The sequence below is a fragment of the Protopterus annectens genome, chromosome 1.part2 (assembly GCF_019279795.1).
Source record: "Protopterus annectens isolate FY-2018-M chromosome 1.part2, PAN1.0, whole genome shotgun sequence".
In the NCBI taxonomy this organism is placed as follows: Eukaryota; Metazoa; Chordata; order Ceratodontiformes; family Protopteridae; genus Protopterus; species Protopterus annectens.
This window is the reverse complement of record NC_056727.1, coordinates 113,293,358-113,314,797: the sequence shown is the minus strand read 5'-3', so window position 1 is coordinate 113,314,797 and position 21,440 is coordinate 113,293,358. Positions and strand designations below refer to the sequence as shown.

At 42.2% G+C, this 21,440-nt stretch overlaps 1 protein-coding gene across 1 annotated transcript in view; it reads right to left on the bottom strand.

The window, feature by feature from the left end:
• CCHR1.PART2H2orf73 (chromosome chr1.part2 C2orf73 homolog) overlaps positions 1-21,103 on the bottom strand; it is a 510,463-nt gene extending 489,360 nt beyond the window's left edge. Inside the window, exon 1 of the mRNA XM_044055137.1 lies at positions 20,879-21,103. Within this exon, the coding sequence (XP_043911072.1) occupies positions 20,879-20,937 (59 nt within the window). The 5' untranslated portion in view covers positions 20,938-21,103. The remainder of the gene's footprint in view (positions 1-20,878) is intronic.
• Positions 21,104-21,440: the final 337 nt, after the last annotated feature.

The following is a 21,440-nucleotide window of genomic DNA, read 5'->3' as shown; positions in this document are numbered from 1 at the left end:
TTGATTGGACTTTCATAATGATGGTTTGCCACCCAGGGCAGCGTATTTAATTAAAGTTAGTTTTTTGTGGTGTTGTGCATAGCTCCTCCCCTTTCTGGTTGACCATACCCCTTCCCCTTGACCCCACCCATTCAGCTGTCTCCTGCAGCCCCCCTGTGATTTGAAGTCACCAGCCGCCACTGGGGCTGGCACCTATGTCCATCATAGACAGGTCCAGTTGTTGCTGCTCACAAAATCACTCTGCTAACAATGACCATCTAATATGCTTAATAAGGGTACTTGTGTTTTTACACAACTAGGTTTCTATTGCCTCATCTACAGTGATAACCATGTACTCTTAAAACCTACTAATACAGTATGTGAGAGATGCAAGTATACAATGAATCTAAAATAAATGCTGTCTCTCTTAGGTAACAATGAACCAGTTATCAAACAATTGTCAGCACACATACTTCACCTCCTTAACAAACCAAGTACACAACACATAAACCCACATATCCAGAATTACTCATTAGAAGCTTACCGTAAGAGCAGAGACCTCACAAATGCAAACCTTCTGCACACATGACACTCCCAGTGGAACACTACTACACATAAAAACAAACGCATCAGTGTCTCACCCATTCAGCCCTTAAGGCAAACCACCTCAAAACCAATGTCTTGGTCATAGGCGAATCCATAGTGAGATACACAGATGTCCCCTTCACCAGGTTGTATAAAACGAAAGTCACTATCAGCTGCCTGTCAGGTGCCAGGATCCCCAAAGTCACGTATACACTCAAGTCTCTCAATAACAACTGCAGTTGCACCTCTGTTGTTCCTCCATGTTGGAGTAAATAACTTGAGACATACCTCACTGGACTATATGAAGAGAGATATGACTGACCTCTCAAATTATGTGTCCCAGACAGGTATGTCCGTAGCCCTAAGCAGCATTCTACCTTCACCCAGGATGATGTCTCAATACAGACAAAAGAATAATTGACTTCAACAATTGGCTTAGCTACTGGTGTCACTCCAGGAGGACCCAGTAGTTGTCAGGCTGGAATGACATGGTTGACAGACCATGCTGCTTTGCCAGGGATGGTCTTCATCTGTCACCTCTTGCCTTTTGGTTACTGGCCAATGTACTTGCAACCACCACAGTGACTTTTTTTAGGCAATGTCATAATAACTAACCTCCTGTTGTAAAAATATCCTCAAAAGACAAACTGGAGGTTATGCTGCTTAATGCTAGGAGTCTAAATCAGAAACTACACTCAGTGGAGGCACTTCTTACTTGGGAAGATGCTGATGTCTGTGCAGTCACAGAGACATAGTTTAGGTCCACAGAGAGTACTCCAGCCATGAAAGGTTATAATACCTTCCGCATGTTTAGGCTGCAAAATGAACATGAAAGAACCAAAGGAGGAGGTGTATCCATCTTCATAAAAGACTAGTACACCTCAAGACTGATTCAGCAGTATGACTCACTAGAGTTACTACAAGTCCAAATAATTGTAGGAGAAACCTCCCTCCTTATCACTGTTAGCTACAGGTCCATCAACATGAACCATGAAAACCACAAAGTGCCTTCCTAGACCTACTTGAGTCACTCATAATACAGCCAAACACCCCTAGGCATAGGTAACTTTAACTATCTTTCCATTGATTGGGATACATGTATGAGCACAAACATGCTCACCCTAAGGTTCCTGCACTTTGTAAACATGAATGTTCTGGAACAGTTAGTCTGCATCCCCACAATGGGTTCAAATGCCCTCAATGTAGTACTCACCAACGTGGGAGATCATGTCACCTTCCCATGTGTGAGACCCTCCCTGCTAAGATCTAACCATAAATCAGTCACTTTCAGTGTAACAATTGTACTTGACCCCCCCCCCCCCGATCCAAAAGAGGGAAAAATCTCTGCAAAGCAAACTGTAGCCTCCTAAATGATGACATATAGTTTAAAACCTACTGCCACCACTGACAGTAAGGACTCCTATACAGAGGTGTACACAAATACCCTGTATAAACACCTTTACACGTGTACAGACTTAGCTGTACCAGAACAGATCAAAATTTGCTCACGAAAAAGAGACACCACAGTGGACATCTAGCATAAATAGATTATACAACAAGATAAAGAAACTGATGTCCAGAAATAAGAGGAAACAGTCTTAGCAGAAGAATACCCCCCATAGCTTGAACAAGAAAATTAGACATCTTGCAAAGTCCTCTAATGCTAGTTAAGAAACTAGATTAGTATCCATAGCTAATGATAATCACAAGGCATTCTTTAGCTATTTCTGTAATGTAAAAGGGAAGGCCCAGCTCTGCACCAAATTCAGAGTGGACAGTACCACTCATGTTGAACCTGAGGACATAGCCAACCTGTTAGCATACAGGTTTGGCAGCAATTTCACACCTTTGTCTCCACTGATCATACTCCACAGCAGACCTGTCAACTTAACAATGTGTAAGATACACCCTACACTGACTGACTACATTACAGTGACCATGAAACAATGGCAGACGACTTTGCAATTAAGCCATGATAAAGAAGAAATTATTATCCCAGGGATAAAAATTCAAAGGGGGATATTCCGGGATGACTCTTTGTCACTGTTGCTATTCTGTCTTGCCCTTTATCCATTAAGCTGTCTACTTAACAGCTTAGGCCATGGCTATAACTTAGCTCCTAGAAAACAACAAAGTGTAAAGACTTCTCATCTTCTCTTTGCTGATGATTTAAAACTGTATACCTCATCAGATGAGGAACTAAAAGCACAACTGCAAGTTGTCAAACCTTTTTCAGATGATATAAGAATGTCATTTGGTCTTGATAAATGTGCAAAAGCAACCTTTAAAGCAGAATAACCAACAATGGGAGAGCATCAGTTTGGGACAAGAATGTGATATAGAAGAACTTGAGCAAGAAAGAGTGTATAAATATTTGGGAATTGGTGAAGGATCAACAATAAAACATGAACAAATGTGAATAAAACTTAGTAAGGAACAATTCAGAAGACTTAAATTAATCCTGAAAACAGCACTGACATCTAGGAACAAAATCCGGGCTATAAACCAATTTGCTCTTCCTGTCCTAACTTACAGTTTTGGAGTGAGTGACTGGCCCCAAAACGTGTTGGATAGATTAGATAGGAAAACAAGAAGAATGCTTCATGCTCACCAAATGATTTATAAAAATCAGTGCATACCAAGATTATATATTCCCCATTCCGAAGGAGGGATTGGCCTCCTTGAAACTGATTACACTTATAGATCTGCAATCATGGGACTCCACACATATCTGCTGACCTCACAAGACCCAAATGTAGTGAAAGTTTTGAAACATGAGGAGAATAAATCTAAGATGGCTTCTCTGTTTAATCTAGCAAAAGCATTTCGGTTTCAAGCAGGAATGGAAATCAAACCAGAAGTATATAAAAATCAGGCAGCAACTGAATGTGCCAGAAAACAAAATAAAGAATATAAGGTGAAGAACCAGATGAGAAGGCAAGAAATGTGAAAAATGCATAAATATAGTTGCAAGTATAGAAAACTTCTGGAAGAACCTCATGTTGATCAGGAACAAATGCATGAATGGTTAACGAAAGGCGAATTCAAACCAAGAGATGAAAGGTTAATATTGGCAGCCCAAGATAGTGGGCTGCGTACACGTTGATTTACAAAGTCTATTGAACATGTGGTAGAAACAGACAAATGTAGTTTTGTAAAACCTAATTGGATACAATTGCACACCTCGTTGCTGTTTGTGACATATTAATGGCAGAAGGACTGTATACTGAAAGGCATAATAATGTGGCAAGACTGTTGCACTGGGGATTGTGCAAACATTATGGTACTGAAGTGGCTGAAAAACACTGTAAACATGAGCCACAAAGCATCACAGAAAATGAAGAAGTCTACATCACATGGGATCATCCATTACCAACAGTTCAAAAGATAGATGCCAGAAAACCGGATATAGTGGTCCAAGAAAAGATGAGAAAAGTAGCATTGATCTCTGAAATCACCACACCCAGTGACTACAGTGTCTTGTGTACAGAGAGAGACATAAAGTCATAAACCATCATGATTTGCAGAAAGAAACAAGAGTAATGTGGAAGAAAGATACCCAGACAGTTCCAAGAGTAGTAGGAGCAATGAGTCTTATAAAAAATAATCTACAATTGTATTTAGATATGCTACCAATCATGTAACTTCATATGAATTGCAGAAGGAGTCATTACTGTGCACACTGCTGGTGCTGCGAAGAGCACTTTTGGCTGACATCAAAGATTGAAACAATACTAATTTCATGAACTTTAATCATACTTTCACTTAGAAATGTGGTCCATTCCCATCATGGTATTAGAAACTCAAAAGATTTGGAGAAATTAAAAGGCATACCTGTCAACAGTTCTCTACTAATTATCTCCGAATAACCGGTCATAACCACACTCAACAATGCCAAAACACAGCTTCTATGGGACTGTATAACATCCCAGGCTGCTTTCTAAACAGTATAAAGTAAGAGTTAGCAGAATCACTGGGTACTGTCTTCAACCACAGTCTATGTACTGGCTTTGTCCCAGCAGAAGGCAAAACAGCAACCATAATACCCTTGCACAGAGGGGGTCCCTCAACCGACCCACAGAACTATACACCCATAAGCCTGACCAGCCTTGTCTGTAAGGCCATGGAGAGAATCCTCTTGGACCTTATCAACAAGGACATTGGTGACCTTCAAACTCTTCACCCAACCCACTTTGGCTTTGTCAAGGGCAGATTATGCTTGTTAAACCTAGTGGATTTCTTTGAGTGTGTCACCAAATCCCTGGATGAAGGCAAATCAGTACATACTGCCTATCTCAACTTGCCCAAGTGCTTTGACACAATCCCTCATTTGAGGCATCATTGTGGAACTCACCCACCTGGGGATTAACCCATACATCATTAAATGGGTAGCCAACTGGCTCACCAACAGAACGCATACAGTCAACAGTGAGGATTCCACCTCTATCAGCAGACCTGTTACCAGTGGTGTCCCACAAGGATCTGTGCTGGGCCACCTACTGTTTGGAATGTAGTCCACAGAAAATCAGGTGGAAAAAGATGGCCTGTGGCTCAACAAGTTCACTGACAACTGCAAACTAGGCACAATAACTGTATCCCCAAATGATGTTAACGTACTACAAAATGTGCTTACATAAATAAATGATTGTTGCCAAAGCCACAGGCTTACAGTTAACCCAAAATAATGCACTATTATACCTTTCAGCAAAAGAGAAGTCCATGCAAGTTACACTGTTCATAATACCCCCTATGTGCTAACCCAGTGGCGAAGAGATTTGGGAATGCAGGTTAATGGTAACCTCACCTTTGATAATCATTGTCCACATTGGTAATGAATGCCCTTTATGTTGCACACCTCATAAGTGAGGGCACAGCATCCAAAATTTAGGATGTTACAACTCCACTGTACTTATCCCTCATCAGACCAATAATAGAGAAAATGCTATCTTTTGCATGTACATCACCAGACACCTGCAGCAGCTGGAAGCACCAGAGAGGTTTTTCACTAAGAAAATCCAGGGACTTCCAACACATTACCTACATGGACAGACTGAAGGCCCTGTCATCTTACTATGTATCATACAGACAGCTGAGAGGTGACTTGTGGCTGGCCTACAGAGCAGTGTTGAACCCTGCCTTAATGGACATGCTGCACCTTCGCAAATCACATGGGACAAGACTCACTCACTCTAAGGACCTTAACCTAGCCTGCGTCATCAACAGGACATGCTGCAGAGACAGATATGTCTCCCAGAGATTGCCACTCCTATGGAACAAAGTCGCAATTCACATAAAACTGAGCTCCTCAATGACCCTATTTAAGCATAACTGGGAAACTGGATGGGCAAGTGGAGATCTACCCCAGGGGTTTTGCCTATGTCACTCTAGACAGGGTCAACCATTGCTGATCATGGATTATAGCTTGGTCTATACGGGAACAATGGTACAACGTGGGTAGGCTTGCCAAGATCCTAGGGTCATTAGCCTAGCAACCTCCAATAAACCTATGAACCTTGGGCCATTATGGTAGTAGCGTCATATAAACCTATGAAGCTATAAACCTATACAGGCCTGCAAACATCTTGTCACACACATGGGCTGCTGATGTCATGTACTATAAGTTCAGCTGCAGTCTTACAAAAGTCAGACTTGTACCATGGTGGGTGCATTAGGTACTGTGTTCTGTAGTCTGTATGCTTAGATAAGCAGATGTTCTATTCTCACTGCAGTCAACTGTGTGTGCTCTTGCTTGACATTACAGAGAGACTTTTACTTCAGTATGTGGGACAGTTATTACCATATTCTCAATGGACATTGCTGATGTCATCAGCTATACCAGATGTCTGCATATGCGGTCATGCCACCAGGGCATGGTCAGACACTGGCCTGGAGGCCAGGCAGATGTCACTTCATCCTATACCAAACATATGACAGTGACATGGCTTTTAATCTATTAATCTATCCATATATATCATACCATGGTTTGTAGGCCCTGTGTTATCTTCCTGAGAAAGCCCTGTGGTCTCTCCAGCTGCTGCATGTGTCTATACAGGTACATGCAAAACAGAGCATTATACTGTATTACTGTTCTGATGAGGTTTGACTACAGTGCTGTCATACAATTCTAAGATCTGAATATGATGGGGTGCCTTATGATGTACACCATACATTTGTCCTGGAAGGCCATTAATGAGAGAAGTTAGAAAGTAATGATACACATTGCAGTTTCTGACATCAACACCCTTACAAGAGCATTCATTAGAACACTGTGAAATTTTGATGCTATCAGCTGTCTGTAGCCAACATGTTCTCCAACATAGTAATGTACATTTGGGAACGTGATTATATATTGTCATCAATTAATCCATTCAAAGAAAACCTCTTGCATTATCATAGTTTTTGGATGACATATTTTTAATTTGGAGAGGCGCAAAGTTACTTTAGAGATGTTTTTTGATTATATCAATAACACTTATGGCTTCTTGATGTTTAAAACATCTGTATCCACACAAAAAATGGATTTTCTTGACATTACTATTGTTAAGAATTCAAATGTTTTTTTAGATACATCTTTATATAAGAAACCAGTCAAGAAAAATAGTTTACTACACAGAAATAGCATGCATTCTTCATTTATATTTAGAAAAGTTATTAGGAATCAGTTTCTCAGAACAGCAAAATTAAATACTATTGAGTCAAGTATGTTAAAACAGATGGACTCTGTTATAGAAGATTTTTAGAAAGAGGATATAGTCATAAAGAAGTGGAAGCTGCATGTGAAAATGTGAAAGCACATAGAGGTACCCTAGCAAAACCTTACTTTTTGTTACAACAAACACATGATCAATGGATAAATATACACAAAAATAAAAAGAATAATATGAGATTATTTTAACACATAATAACAATACTTTGGCAGTCAAGCAAATAATATCTAAACAGTGGCATATATTACAGGATATACCAGACCTTAGGACTTGTATTGCCGATTGACCATTATAAGAGGCATACTAATTTAAACAACATTTTATGTTACCAAGAACAACCAAAATTATGGTTTAATAATAGACAGAGTAAAATAGGTACATATAAATGTGGTAACTGCAAATTCTGCATATATATTAACACAAGGAGTAGCTTTTACCATCCAGTTTTTAAGAAATAAATACAATTGAGAGCATATGGAAATTGTAATAGTATGAATCTTGTCTATCTAGCATGTTATGAATTATGTGATGCATTCTATATTGGGAAAAACAGAGACTTAAAGATCGTATATGTAGTCACATACCTGTTATAAACAGAAAAAATAACAAATGCACTTTTTAAACACAAAAATGATAAAGGTGAAAACCATCATTTTAAATTTGTTACATTAGAAATATGCATGGAAAACATAAGAGGGGAAAATATTCTACTTAAAACAGAACTAGCAGAATTAAAATGGGTATTACGGCTTAAAGGCTACATTACACCTGGGCTTAATGGTTCTGCCTCTTTAAAACCCATTCTGAAACAAAAACAAAATTGTGTTTGAACTAGCTTGTTTTAATTGTTTTAAGGTACTATTATTGCAACCAGATTTTGAGCCTGGTGTAATTGCTGATGTTATTGCGAAATGACATTATAGTAACCTAAAAAGGGGTCTGTGAAATGTCAATCAGTATTGTCTCATCTGGGTGCTAAAAGAGGACCAGGAATAATGGCCAAATTCCTCTCCCTGGGTAGCGTCTTTTATCGTTGTAATGTAATGCGAATGGAAATGCCCAGGGAAGAAGAAATCATGTAGTGCTTAGTACATAAACAAGCAGAGATTCTTCCACAGGGAAGTGTGGTTATCATAGTGTTTACTCTCACTGAATACTCATTCCGAGCAAAGTACAAATCAGTGAAAGGCATACAAACAACAGATGGATTGTCATCTGTCTTAAGGTGAAGCATGTTACAGTGCCTCACAGCGCTATACATAACCAAACCCAACTTAAAAAGGAACGCATCAGTGCAGAGGACAAAAAAGTAAGTGATTGCACACCTTACTTCATCCTGCCATGAAGTTAGACCCAAAGGAAATGGTTAGGAATGCACATGTGAAGAAGCACATTAATCATAACCCTCAAGAGCTACTGTAACCGGCAAACTGCTACTGTATGCCTTAATGGCATTTTCCATTCATTCACGGTGCTAAAGGACGCTACCCAAGAGCAAGATTTTTCCGTTATTCCTGGTTCGGTCTCACAAACAATGTGATAAAAAAGTAATTTGGAGTTTACACACCCCATTTCACTGTGACATTAAGTAGTTTCGGTAAAACTTTAGCAATGACGGCAAGTTCCAATTCTGGTTGCGATAATACACAAGTTTCTGTTTTAATTGTTTAATTGGACTGGGTCTGTATTTAAAGAGTATGATTTAGTGCTTTAATGTTGATGCCTGAAGAAACCCATTCAGGATGAAAGTTTTAACTTGCGCATTTTTATCTGTTTTTATTGTTTTAATAAAGTTTATCGCACATCCCTATCTACATGGTTCCAGTGGCTCTTGTGATATAAATATAGGAACTTTTTACAGCCAACACCTTTTCCCAAGGCAGCTGCAACAACCATGGACTTCACAGGCAAATACATGGTCCTAAACTGCTAATGCTTGGGAGGAAAAGAGAATTCTGTCAGGAGTAATGAGGGTGGGCAGAAAGGAGTCAGGACCTTTTCACGGCTATAGAGAAATCAACTGGATAAGCTCAACTGCAAATGGAAATGCTCAAAGGGTAAATAGTTGGGTGATGAAAACGAAGTTATGTCTTACCATAACTTTCCATCTGTGTTGTTGATCTTCGTTCATTCATTATGATAGGGTTATCGGTTCCGTCCTCGGAACCAAGCCAGCCTTATACCAAGCTTGCATCAGCCAAAAACTCTCAAGCCAAGATCCTACCCAAAACGCTCTGCTCCGTGTTACCTCAGATCGAGTTTGCAAGTTGATAGACAAAATTAGAGGCTACCTCTGGTCATAAAAGACCTACAAGAATGGAAGAACCAACATATGAAATCCACCAGGAACCTCTGGAGGGGGACGGAGGGTGGGGAGTAATGAATGAACGGGTCTATATTAGAACATCGAAGTTTCAAAACTTTGAATGTTCTAATATCGACCCCTATTCAGCAAAAGCTGAAAATATCGAAGCTACAGAAAACCAAATCTTTTCCTAGGGAAAGAATTTGGTTGTCCGTTTCTGTTGCTTCAGTATTTTCAGCGCTGTGGTGGAAAGTTACGGGTCGGGTTCAGGTAAGTGTGCGATTGAGCACGGGTTAGGTTAGTTAGGGTTAGGTATATGTGCGATTGTGTGGACATGAGGGTTAGGGCGGGTTAGGTGAGTTAGGGTTAGGGCATGGGTGAGGTGAGTGTGCGATAGTGATGGACCTTAGGGTTAGGGTTTGGGTTAAGGTAAGTGGACAGTTAGTGGTGTATATATAGTTTAATGTAGGATTAGGTGTAAGATTTTAGGTGTATGTGTGTGGATTGCTGTTTGTTTGGTGTGTTTGTGTTGTGTGCATATGTTTTGGAACAGCAATTTTTTTTTTCCCTAGGAAAAAATTCACTGTTCTGTATGTTCGATGTTTTCAGCTTTCGCTGAATAGGGGTCGATATTAGAACATTAAAAGTTTTGAAACTTCGATGTTCTAATATAGATCTGAATGAACAAAGATCAACAACACAGATGGAACATTATGGTAAGACATAGCTCCTTTATCCAATGTTGTTAATCTTTGTTCATTCCTTACAATGGGACAGAGTCCCCAGCTACCTATATCCCTGGGTGGCCCTTATAGAAGGACATTCTTGAGCACCATAGAACCAAAAGAAGCTCTTCCTCTGGAGGCCAAATCCAATTTGTAATGAAGAATAAAGGTATGGGGGTTGGCCCAAGTCACAGCTGAGCAAATGTCATTGAGGGAAGCCCTAGCATGGAAAACTGCTGAAGTTGCCATTGACCTTGTAGAATGGGCTTTCATTTTGTGAGGCAAGGTGATGTTGTTCTTGTTGTAGATGAAGGCAATGCAATTTCTCAACCATGACGCTAATGTAACTTTAGAAACAGAACGGCCTAGCCTTGGTCCAGAAAAGGCCAGAAATAATTGGTCTGATTTACGGGTAGATTTTGTTCTGTCCAAATAAAAATGGATTTGCCTGTGAACACTTAGGGAGTGCGAGTGCAAGCAATATTCTCCCTTGTTAGAATGATTAGGAAAAAATACTGGGAGGTCAATAGACTGGTTGATAGACCGCTCTGACACCACTTTCGGTAAGAAGGAGGAATTAGTTCTTAGTGAGACTCTATCCTTATGGAAAATAATGTAGGGATGTTTGATGCATAAGGCTTGAAGTTTTGACAGACATCTGTCCGATGTGATAGCAACCAGAAACAAGGTTTTCCAAGAGAGGTACTTTAAGTCACATGAAGATGCAGGTTCAAAGGGGGATGCTGTTAGGGCTTGCAGAACCAAAGCCAGGTCCCAAGGTTGCACTGGTTCTCTAAAAGGAGCTTTTAGATGAAAAACACCGTACAAGAAAGTCTTACAGAGTGTGTGTGACATGAGTGAAGAGTCCTAGAAGCCAATGTGGAAATTAGAAATGACAGCTAAATGAACATGAACAGTAGACACTGATGCCCCAGATTTACAGAGATCTGATAAATAATCTAATACCACCGAAATGGGGGCTGACAAGGGGTCCAATTGTTTGTTTGATGCCCATAAGGTAAATCTATTCCATTTGCTGAGATAGGTTAGCCTGGTGGAAGATTTGTGAAATGCAATAAGAATATTGCTCACCGGGGAGAAGAGATTATCCTGCCTGGCAATCATTGCAAGTGGAGGTTTGTTAGATTGAGGTGGGTCAGACCCTGCAGATGGGAGATCAACCTAGGAGTTGGACTGAGAATCCATGGTCGATCTAGCAGGTGAGGCCAAAGGAAGGGTAACCAAACTTGTCGAGGCCAATATAGTGCAATGAGGATTACTTTGATCTTCAACTGCCATGCGTTTTTCAAAAATTGGGGAATGAGGGGTAGAGGAGGGTAAGCATAAAGCAGACCCAAGGGCCAAGTGTGGACTACAGAGTCTTTTGGTGACTGTCCCCGAGGGGGGATCAGGGCAAAGTAGTTGCTGCACTTGAAGTTGATTGAGGAGGTGAATAGATCATAGCAAGGCTGGCCCCAGCAGTTGAAAATTTTTTCCGCTATCACAGGATTGCGGGACCACTCGTAAGGTTGTAGAATCCACCTGCTCAATTTGTCTGCTATCACGTTGGAGCTCCCGGGAATGTGCATTGCAATTAGAAAGCAATTAGAAGCGGTCAGCCATTGCCATATTCTCAAGGCCTCTTGGCATAACGGGTAAGATCTGGTGCCCCCTTGCTTGTTGATGTACCAGACTACTGACATGTTATCTGATTGGATTACAATAGTCCCTGACTGAAGGATCGAGTGAAATGCTTGCAACGCTAGTAGCACTGCCCTCAGTTCCAGGACATTGATATGCAAATGAGCCTCTGCCTTGGACCGAGTTTCCCTGACATAGCCCCCTCTCTGCATAAGGGAGGCATCCATGGTCACTGTGGCTTTTGGCTGATGGGGGCTGATGGAGTGAGACCATTGTTGTGGATTTTGAGATGTCCACCAGAGCAAGTCTTGCTTGCATCTCTGAGTTACACTTATCTAAAAAGACAAAGGATGTTGTAGAGGGTACAACTGATTGAGAAGTAGCCACTGAAGAAGTCTCATGTGGAACCTGGCCAGAGGAACAATGGTGATCGAGGCTGCCATTGATCTTAAAGAGCTGGAGTACAGACCGAGCAGAAGATTTGTGGTGACAGATTAGCAGCTGAACCTGTTGTCTTATTCTTTGAAGTCTGTGATCCAGAAGAGATGCTGTGCAATTTCTCTTGTCCAACAGGACTCGGATGAATTCTAAAAATTGTGCCGGAGCTGTGTTGGACTTCTCCCAGTTTATAGTGATTCCCAGGTGTTGAGCTGTGAGAAGAGTGTAATCTAAGACTTCCTCCAGTACACGCTTGGTGGGGGTGGTAAGGAGCCAGTCAGCTAGGTATGGAAATGCCCGGAATCCTTGAAGTCTCAGGTGAGCGATAACCACTGCCATGTGTTTGGTAAACACTCTGGGGGCTGTAGAGAGACCAAAGGGCAGTGCTCAAAACTGGTAGTGACTGGCTCCTATGCAGAAGTGGAGGTATCTTCTTGAGCATTTGTCCACTTTTATATGTTAATACGCATCTTAAAGATCTATAGAGCACATCCAATCATCTTCTTCCAAAAGAGGAAAGACAGACTGAACCGTGACCATCCAGAATTTCTATTACAAATTTGTTTAGTGTGCTGAGATCCAGAATCGGTCTCCAGTCCCCTGTCTTTTTTGGCACTAAAAAGAATCTTCAGTAAAAATGGATCCTATCTGGTCTGGGGGGTCCGTTTGGATGACTCTTTTTTGTAGCAGCTTTCGGATTTCGTGTGCTGCTGCTTCCCTTTGACTGGGTGGGATGTCGGGTAAATTTCTGGTTGAAGAGGGACAGAGATGGAAAGGAATACGGTAACCTCTGGATATTATCCGTTGTACCCAGGAATCAGTGGTTATAGTTTGCCAGACAGTAGGGTACAAGGAAAAATGACCCCTGACTGCTAACAGAGGTGAGCAGTCGGGCAACGCTTCAGGAGCACTGGTAGGACTGCCCAGAGAAAGAATCTCTGGAACCCCAGTTTTGCAGACCTCCCCTGCCCCAAAAGGGGTGTCTTCCATTAGAGTTTCCACCTCTGCCCTTAGGGGAGAACTCGGTACGTGCATCACGGAAAGAGCCCTATGATTTTCTGTGCCACATCTTCCTGCTCCTCTGATTTCTGGAGTAGAATCGTTGAGGAGTGGCGTGTCAGACACCAATGGCAGACAGGGTCTTACCATCTTGTTCGCACCTTGCCAGCATATCCTTAACCTTTGGGCCAAACAATGAAGAGGCCTCGATGGAGGCATTCATAAAGGAAGCCTTAAAGGAGACCGCAAAGTTGCAAATGTGCATCCAGGCATGACGTCTCATGACTTTGCCTGCGCCTGCCGCTCTAGCCACTCCTTGCATGTAAAAGGAGGTGCATGGAAGAACTGGATATAGATTCCAGGGTCACTATCTGAGTGGCTACCTTGCCCTGCACCTCATCAGAAACAGCTCCTGCCAAGGTTTCAGAGAGTTGATTGATAAAGTCCCTCTGGAGCCTCATGAAGTGTGCCAAGTAGTTCACGGACCTTACAGCGAAGGTCGATGAACGAAAACACATGCTTCCTGAGTCTGTCTATCGCCCATGACTCCCTGTTGGGCGGATGGACAGTCTGGCTCTCTTCTAGCAAGTCTTTGTTGCAGCCGTCACCATCATGGCATCTACTGGAAGACCTTAGGACCAATGGCAGGGGGAGATAAAATTTTGTCAGGCCTCCGTGTTATAGCTTCCAAAGTGTCAGGAGCCTTCCATGCATGCTGGATGATGAGCTAGACAAGCGCATTGACCGGTAGGGGTAACCCAAGAGGTAGGGGGCTGGGCACGGAAGGCCTGCAGGAATACAAATTCCTCTGAGGAAGGGTTGGAGGACTTCCAGTCGCCCCTCTGTCTTAGGATCTCGAGGATGTCACCAAAGGACACCTCATCAGAGGGTGACCATGGGGACCCGTCCTCATCATCAAAGCCCATATCATCAGTTAGAGACTCCTTAGTGGAGTCCATGTGCTTCCTATTGCATGAAGCCTTGCAAGGGACTCCCTCAGTGGGGAGCTCTGCCGAAGATTGCGAGAAGGGATCTCCTGCGGGGGAGAAGCCTGAGTCCCTTGTGCCCGGGGTCCAGTCGTTGTGGCTTGTGACAGTTGTGGCACAGAAGGGGGTAAGGACTCCGGCAGGGATGTTTTGCCAGCATGGGAGCCCGGAACTGAGCATGACAACCTCAGGATCAGGGTCACTTCTCGCTCCGATGAGCCGACCCCCAGACCAGGAGTCTCAAAAGGGCTGTGGAGCGTGAGGGGAGGAGGATTCCTGGAGGGTGCCATAGAAAATATTGGCATTGAACCAAGAACACGTGCCCCCATGGCACAGCCGCTAGCCTGAGAAGAGCCCAGTGTCCAGTGCACCGAGGGCCACAAGGATGACTCCAGCTCCAAAATGAGGTCCACTGTTGGTGTCGAAGGAAGGGAAGCTGCTGTCGGAGGAAGAGGCTTCAATGCTTCCCCTGGAAGTTGAAGGAGGAGTGTAAGATGGAGTCTGTGGAGAAATACGGTCACCAAGAGGGAGCGCAGTTTTAGATGGATTAGAGAGTCCCCTGGCCACAAGCAACTGATCAACAAACCACAACACATCCTGTTCTGAGAGGCTCCTGGACGACTTCATAGAGAGACCTGATGGAGATTCTGGCCTGTCTAAAAAGGGACTGTACTGACTTCCAACAAAAGGATCTATAGAGGGAGAGTACTTAGTTCTGGTGAATTTGTGTAATGTAGAGTCTGGAGCCGAAGGTGCCTGCACCAAAGAGAATGGTGCTGTGGGTATCTACGCCAACAAAGGTGGTGCCATAGGCATTGAAGGTGTCTGCACTATGAAGGCCAGTGTGGAAAATGTCTGCAACGATGAATATGGTGCCATCGAAGAAGGTGTCTACACCGGTAACGACGGTGCCGAAAGTGACTGCACCAAGCAGGTCAGTGCCGAAGGCATCCTGGAAGTTGCCTGCATCAGCAAGGATGGAGCCGAAGGAGTCAGCACCAACAGTCCTGAAGGAGACTGTACCTGTAGAGATGGTGCCAAAAGAGTCTGCACCGACATCACCGGTGCCGAAAAATGGAGTGACGATACTGTCGGAGCCGTGAGTGTCTGCACCGGGAACTACAGTGCTGGTGGCAGTGAAGAAGACATAGCTGGAGTGAGAACAAATTGGGGCGGTGCCGAGACTGGGGCCGAAAGGACCACAGATGGCAGTGCCAGGCCCGAAGTTTTCACCTTTTGTGAGTCGACTCCTTGTGATCTCCAGAGGGAGATGAAGTGAGCGATGTCAAGGAGGAAGAAGAAGAACACCTCTTACAGGGTTTAGGAGGAGGGGGTGAGCTATCTGACCCAGAGATAGCCTTGCAGAAAGGAGATTTAAGGAGGCCTTTTAGTATAAGTTTTTTCTTCCTTTCATTCAGAGTCCTAATCGAGAAATTTCTACAAATCCCACATGGGGGATCCACAGACAGGTGGGAAACATTCAGACAATAAACACACAAATCATCACCATCAGAAAGTGGTAACTTATGGAAGCATTCTGTACATTGCTTGAAACCAACATTACTTTCCTTACTATAGAGAGAGAGTCTCAAAGTTGCGATAGGGTAAGAAGATAGAGATAGTGAAGAACTGAAAACTTTCTATACATTAATAATAAAAACTTCAAAAAACTGAACACAGCTGTGAGAGAAGGCTTGACACAACTGTACAGCAATACAGCAAACGAGATCTGAGGTAAAAGGGAGCAGAGCATTGGGGTTAGGATCTTGGCTCAATAGTTTTTGGCTGACGTGAGCTTGGTATAAGGCCGGCTCGGTTCCGAGGACAGAACCGATAACCCCATCATAAGGAATGAACAAAGATTAACAACATCAGATGGATAGTTACACTGATTCCTCTGGGATAGGGATTTTGGATTTTCAGTCACTTTTCCTGTTCTAGTGGCTGCAGGGTGTCTCAAAAGGAGACATCATAAGAAGGAAACTTTTGAGTCCCTTGTTCATTAAATTCGGTATCATCTGTGACAGACTTCTCCATGGAATGTAAGTGCTTTTGCTTGCACTTCTTCTTATGAGGGGGCCGGAGGAAGGGTATCAGAAGAAAGATGGATCTGATAGTCAGGAACCTTTATGTCTGAGCATTCGGTATCCCCATTGGATATGTTTTTAAGTTGCTAGAGAAGGAGCGGTGGGGGGGGGTTGCAGTAGATAGGGCTCTTCATCGCCCTGAAAAACTGAACACCCTGAAGAGGGAAGGGACAGCAGAACTGAGAAGAACAACCTTAGGACCACAGTCCCTCCTCACCCCAAACAGAAACTGCCATGGTAAAAATTGGAACTGAATCAATGCATGCTGATGCTTCGAGGTGCAGGGTCTACTTCAAAAAATAGTTGTGAACGTGTGCTCCCTGGAGTCAAACAGACTCGGCCCTGGGAGATCTTCGGACTGTTGAAACGTAAGTGTTTTAATTCAGTTACTACTTGCATGTATATTCCCTTCCTGTGCAGTAAGGAACACTGTTGATATATCTTTCAGCACTAGCAACTTTACAAATGTATTGTGATGTTCGGATGCCATAGAGTTCCAAAACATTTGAACATAAGCAGCTGTACAAATCAGTTTGATAGTCAAATGCCATCTAGTTCTAATACATTTTCAAGATAAGCATTTGTGCAAATCAGTTTGATATTCACATGCCATATAACTCTAATACAGTTGCAACACAAACATCTTGTATAAACCAGTTTGAAATTCAAAGGACATATTCTTTACAGCACTCCAGCTGGCTATGCTGGAAAAAGTTCAATTGGTGTCACTGAGGTTGGTGTCGACCTGACACGGTCGGTGCTTAAGAGGGTTTCTTATCAGTGCTAATGGGGAGCTCCACTCTTGATAGTTTCAGCACCTTATCCTGTACTTGTTTCAGAACCGAAGGCCCTTTGGTTCCCAAGGTGCCGATTTCAACAAAGCTATTGGTTCCAAGACACTGTCAAAACCAAAGTAATATACTTAGGAGCAGTCAGTTCAGAGGAACTTAAATGAACCAAAGCTCTGTGCCTTCTAAGAGATACTGAGGAAGAAGGTGACACCGAACTATCTAAATCTCTGTCAAAACAGAAGACAAGGCTGATGAGGGAGATGCTTCACTTTCTTGAACCACAATGTTAGTGTGTTATCTCTTTGTCACTGGCACAGCTGTATGCGGAAGTACCTGACTCAAACAGAAACAAAGCTAAGAGAAAGACTATCAGAAAAGGGAATCTTCTGCCACATTTCTGGCACATCTCAAAAACAGGAGGGCCCTTAGAGTGTAATGGAAACCACACTTTTCCAGAAGAACAGTGGAACACACACCCACTCCAACATTCTTACAAGATAAGTGAAACCAGAAGAGTAGTAAGATTTTTTTTTTTTAAATTAGCAAGAAGGAGGAAGCTACCAACAATGGTAGAACAGAGTAAAACTGTATCAACTGAAAGGAGAGGGCAGAAATCATATAGAAGGAAGTGGAACTATAGGGAAGATAAATTCTTTAGGGAATGGATGTTTATAAAAAATAAAATAACAAATAATCAGCTTAACTCGAGAGCTCTGGCGAATGCATCTGTCTCTGGAAGCAGCAAAAGAGATCCGAGGTAACTAGGACAGAGGCATTGTGAGTAGGACTTAAGTTCAAAAGTTTCTGGTCATCACGAGCTGTAGTAACGGCCCAGTCGGTTCTGAGATTCAGAACCAAACCCATCAATCAAGGATAAATGGAGACTGACAACATCAGATATGATAATAACCCTCAGCAATATCAAAGCAGAGATTATTATGCATTTGTAACTATAACATTTGAAACACCCATACTAAGTAATGAGACCAGGTCTGTAAATCCTGCTATCATATCATGTTGCGCCTCAGTCTAATGCTTTTCAACAAGGCAAGTCCAATGATTTCTGATTAAATTCCTTTTAATGCTTGTGTCTCACACTTTTTCATTTGGGTAATCTACAAGTGTAGTATCTCTCAGTTAGTTCTGCGCAGCCTTGGGTGTGCCGTCATTGATTGGCACGCCAAATGGGCGGGGATATCCAGGAAGACTGACAGACAAATTTGCATGTCACTTTGTGTAAACTGCTAAATATTCAGTATCACAATGAACTCCATCCAATGATAAATTCTTACTCCAGCACCCCATTGTAGGGGCACTGCGCCACCCTTCCTTGCAAGCACATGTACTTAAAGCCGTTAAAATATAATAGTATCATTTAAAGAAATGGTGTGAACTCTCTCCAATTGACTGACCGAAATGTGATTTACTGCAGGCATTTTAGTTTTATGTCCCTAATAAAAACAGTTCCTTTTTGGTACTGAATGAAGTTTTATGTCCCTAATACAACATTACATTAATGTCATTCGGGCTGCTTTCGGCACAGGTGCTGAATATTAATTAACTTCCAGTCCACACACTGTTGAATAATCATATTGCTGCTGCCTCCACAGGGCTGGAGGTGTATTTCAGGCGGGTTTCGCTACTGCGCATCCTGCGAGGTACTACACTTGGAGATTACCTTCATTTGCTCAGAAATGGAAAATAGAGAACCGTAACCTTAACTGCTTTACTTTTTCCAGATGTCCTGGATAAATCTGTCATTAAAATATTGAAGATCAGATGCATGTACGCAGCCACGTATGAATACCTCGCGATATTCAAAACTGAAGGAACCTGCAAAAAAATCTGGTTTTGTATTAGAACACTACCCCACCAGATGCGCAGTAGCAAGGACCGCCCAAACTCTGCCCACCACCCTGAGTATGACTGTTTTTGCTAGTATTACTCTGAATAAACAGGTGAAGACCTTCGCCATCAAAATGAATATGCAAGACTTTCTAAATAGCTGAATCTGGCCGCTGCTTTAAGTTTGTGGTATGTAAATCCAAAGTATAGACTGTTGAAATGTACGCATATTAGCTGTTACCTACATAACAAAAAAAAAAAAAACAGAAACGGAATGCAATATATTATAAAAACTACACTTTAACAATGATTCAGCTGCTATTCTAGCACCGTTCACTGTGCACCAATATTATGCAATACTGTACATTGCAAACACTAAATGCCTCACGCTTCTGACTACAACCTGAATGCAACTCACACAAGGCGTGAACCTAAGCTGCTGTGACATCTGATACAAAACTGCACTTTCATGTTGCTTCTCTAACATGGCAAGCACACACCCCCACCCCCTACCATAAAGCAATTACTGCTGAACAGTATATTAAAGAAACATGGGGGGTGCCAACCTGTACAAACATATAGTACATACTGAAAAACTCCCTTGCAATGGCCCTATTTCAAGAACGCCAAAACATTCCTCTCAAGTGTACAGATTTTCGCAGAATGTCCAGATTTTTGCCTCATATTTTTGTTCTGTCATACAACTGTGGCTTTCTCATGTCATAAAATAACGACAGACATTTGAGTTTCAGACTTCATAATTCATGTTGATGCAAAACCTGTTATTCTATCAGTTTTCTAAGCTGGTAGGAGCACTATTTAAAGTGTCCATATTTTGGTTGTTGGTGCCTTTATCCATATTTCTTGCTCTAACAGGTTGAGTGGTATGCACCAAAGGACGATCATATGATGAATATTCACCAGGACACTTGATAATCTGCATGACTTGTCACTCACCCATGATTACTAAGCAACATCACACGGGATTGCCCTGTCAATCATACAGGCCACGCCCATTCCTGCGCGAAAATCGCGCGCGGGGGGGGGGGGGGGGTAATGTTCTAGTACTAAACCCAAAATCTTATATAAGCTATTAAGCAATGTCATTTGCATTTGAATGCAACAACAGACCGGTTAACAACTAAAGTCGATAAATAATGACATACATTTGAGTTATAGACTTCACATCCTTCAGAAATTGCGTGCTAATGCAAAACCAGTTATTCAAGCAGTTTCCTAAGTTTATAAGAGCAATATTTAAAACGTGTCCCTGATTTTCGGCCTTTGTCACTCCGATATGTGTAGCTTTGTTCAGATTTCTTGAATTTAAGAGGTTGAGAGGCAGAGATTATAAGACGGCTCAAAGTACTTACACTTCTCAATGAGACAGTCCCGAAAACTTAACAGGAGCTGCAATTACTGTAACTACTTCTGGAAGCATAAATCATTTATGTGTACGGTGGAGCCACTCAAGTACTGTATCAGGAGACAATTTAAATACACGTTCGTTACACACCTTCGTTCCTTTTTTTATATTTGCAGGCAAACAAATGACGTGAATGTGTACAGCAGAATGGCTACTTGCAATGAATTACTTATTTCGCGCCGGGAAGCATTAAAACTAATTTGAGAAATGTGACTGATTGTGAGAATAATCTGGAGACTATGGACATTCCTTCAGGTAACACAACTTGAGTGCATATAGTACACAGAAGATCTGTAAAACAGTAAGCTGTTACTAATTAGGTTAAGTTAGATGAGTTACTGCAAATCAGTAAATGGAGCCTTACTAGAATTGTCCTTGCACCCTTTTCTTTCGAGACATGTAAATTTCCAAAGTCTGATACATTTTGCCAGCAAAGGAAATAAAAAACGTTAAACCGAATTCCTCTCCACAGAGCTCCGGCACCTGAGTAATTTCAGAAGAGTTCCTAACGTGTTGCTAGGATACCGGGACGCTAGGCACCATTGAATCGGTTGGCCAGGTGATCCTGGCAATGAAGGGATCTATTATGCAAAGCTAGCGGCGACAGTAAATATGAATCGGGCTAGGGCTCCCTTAACTAATTACTCATGTTTCAAGTCTCGGGATAATTTTGTGATACATTTTTCTCCCCTCCTCCATCAAAACTGTTTTGAAAAAAAGGATCTTCTTGCCAACTGCGCAACTTTTATAATGAAGTGCTAGTGCTTTAATTTCATTTGTGGGGTCTGACGCTCCCTTAGCTACCGCCTGGAAGTCATCGTTTTACAAAGAGAACTGCGGTGAAAGTAAAGTCTATAATTTTGCATCATCCTTCTTAATTGTCCAGATTTTTGCCTCCTATTTTTGGTCTGTTCCTTATAAAATGC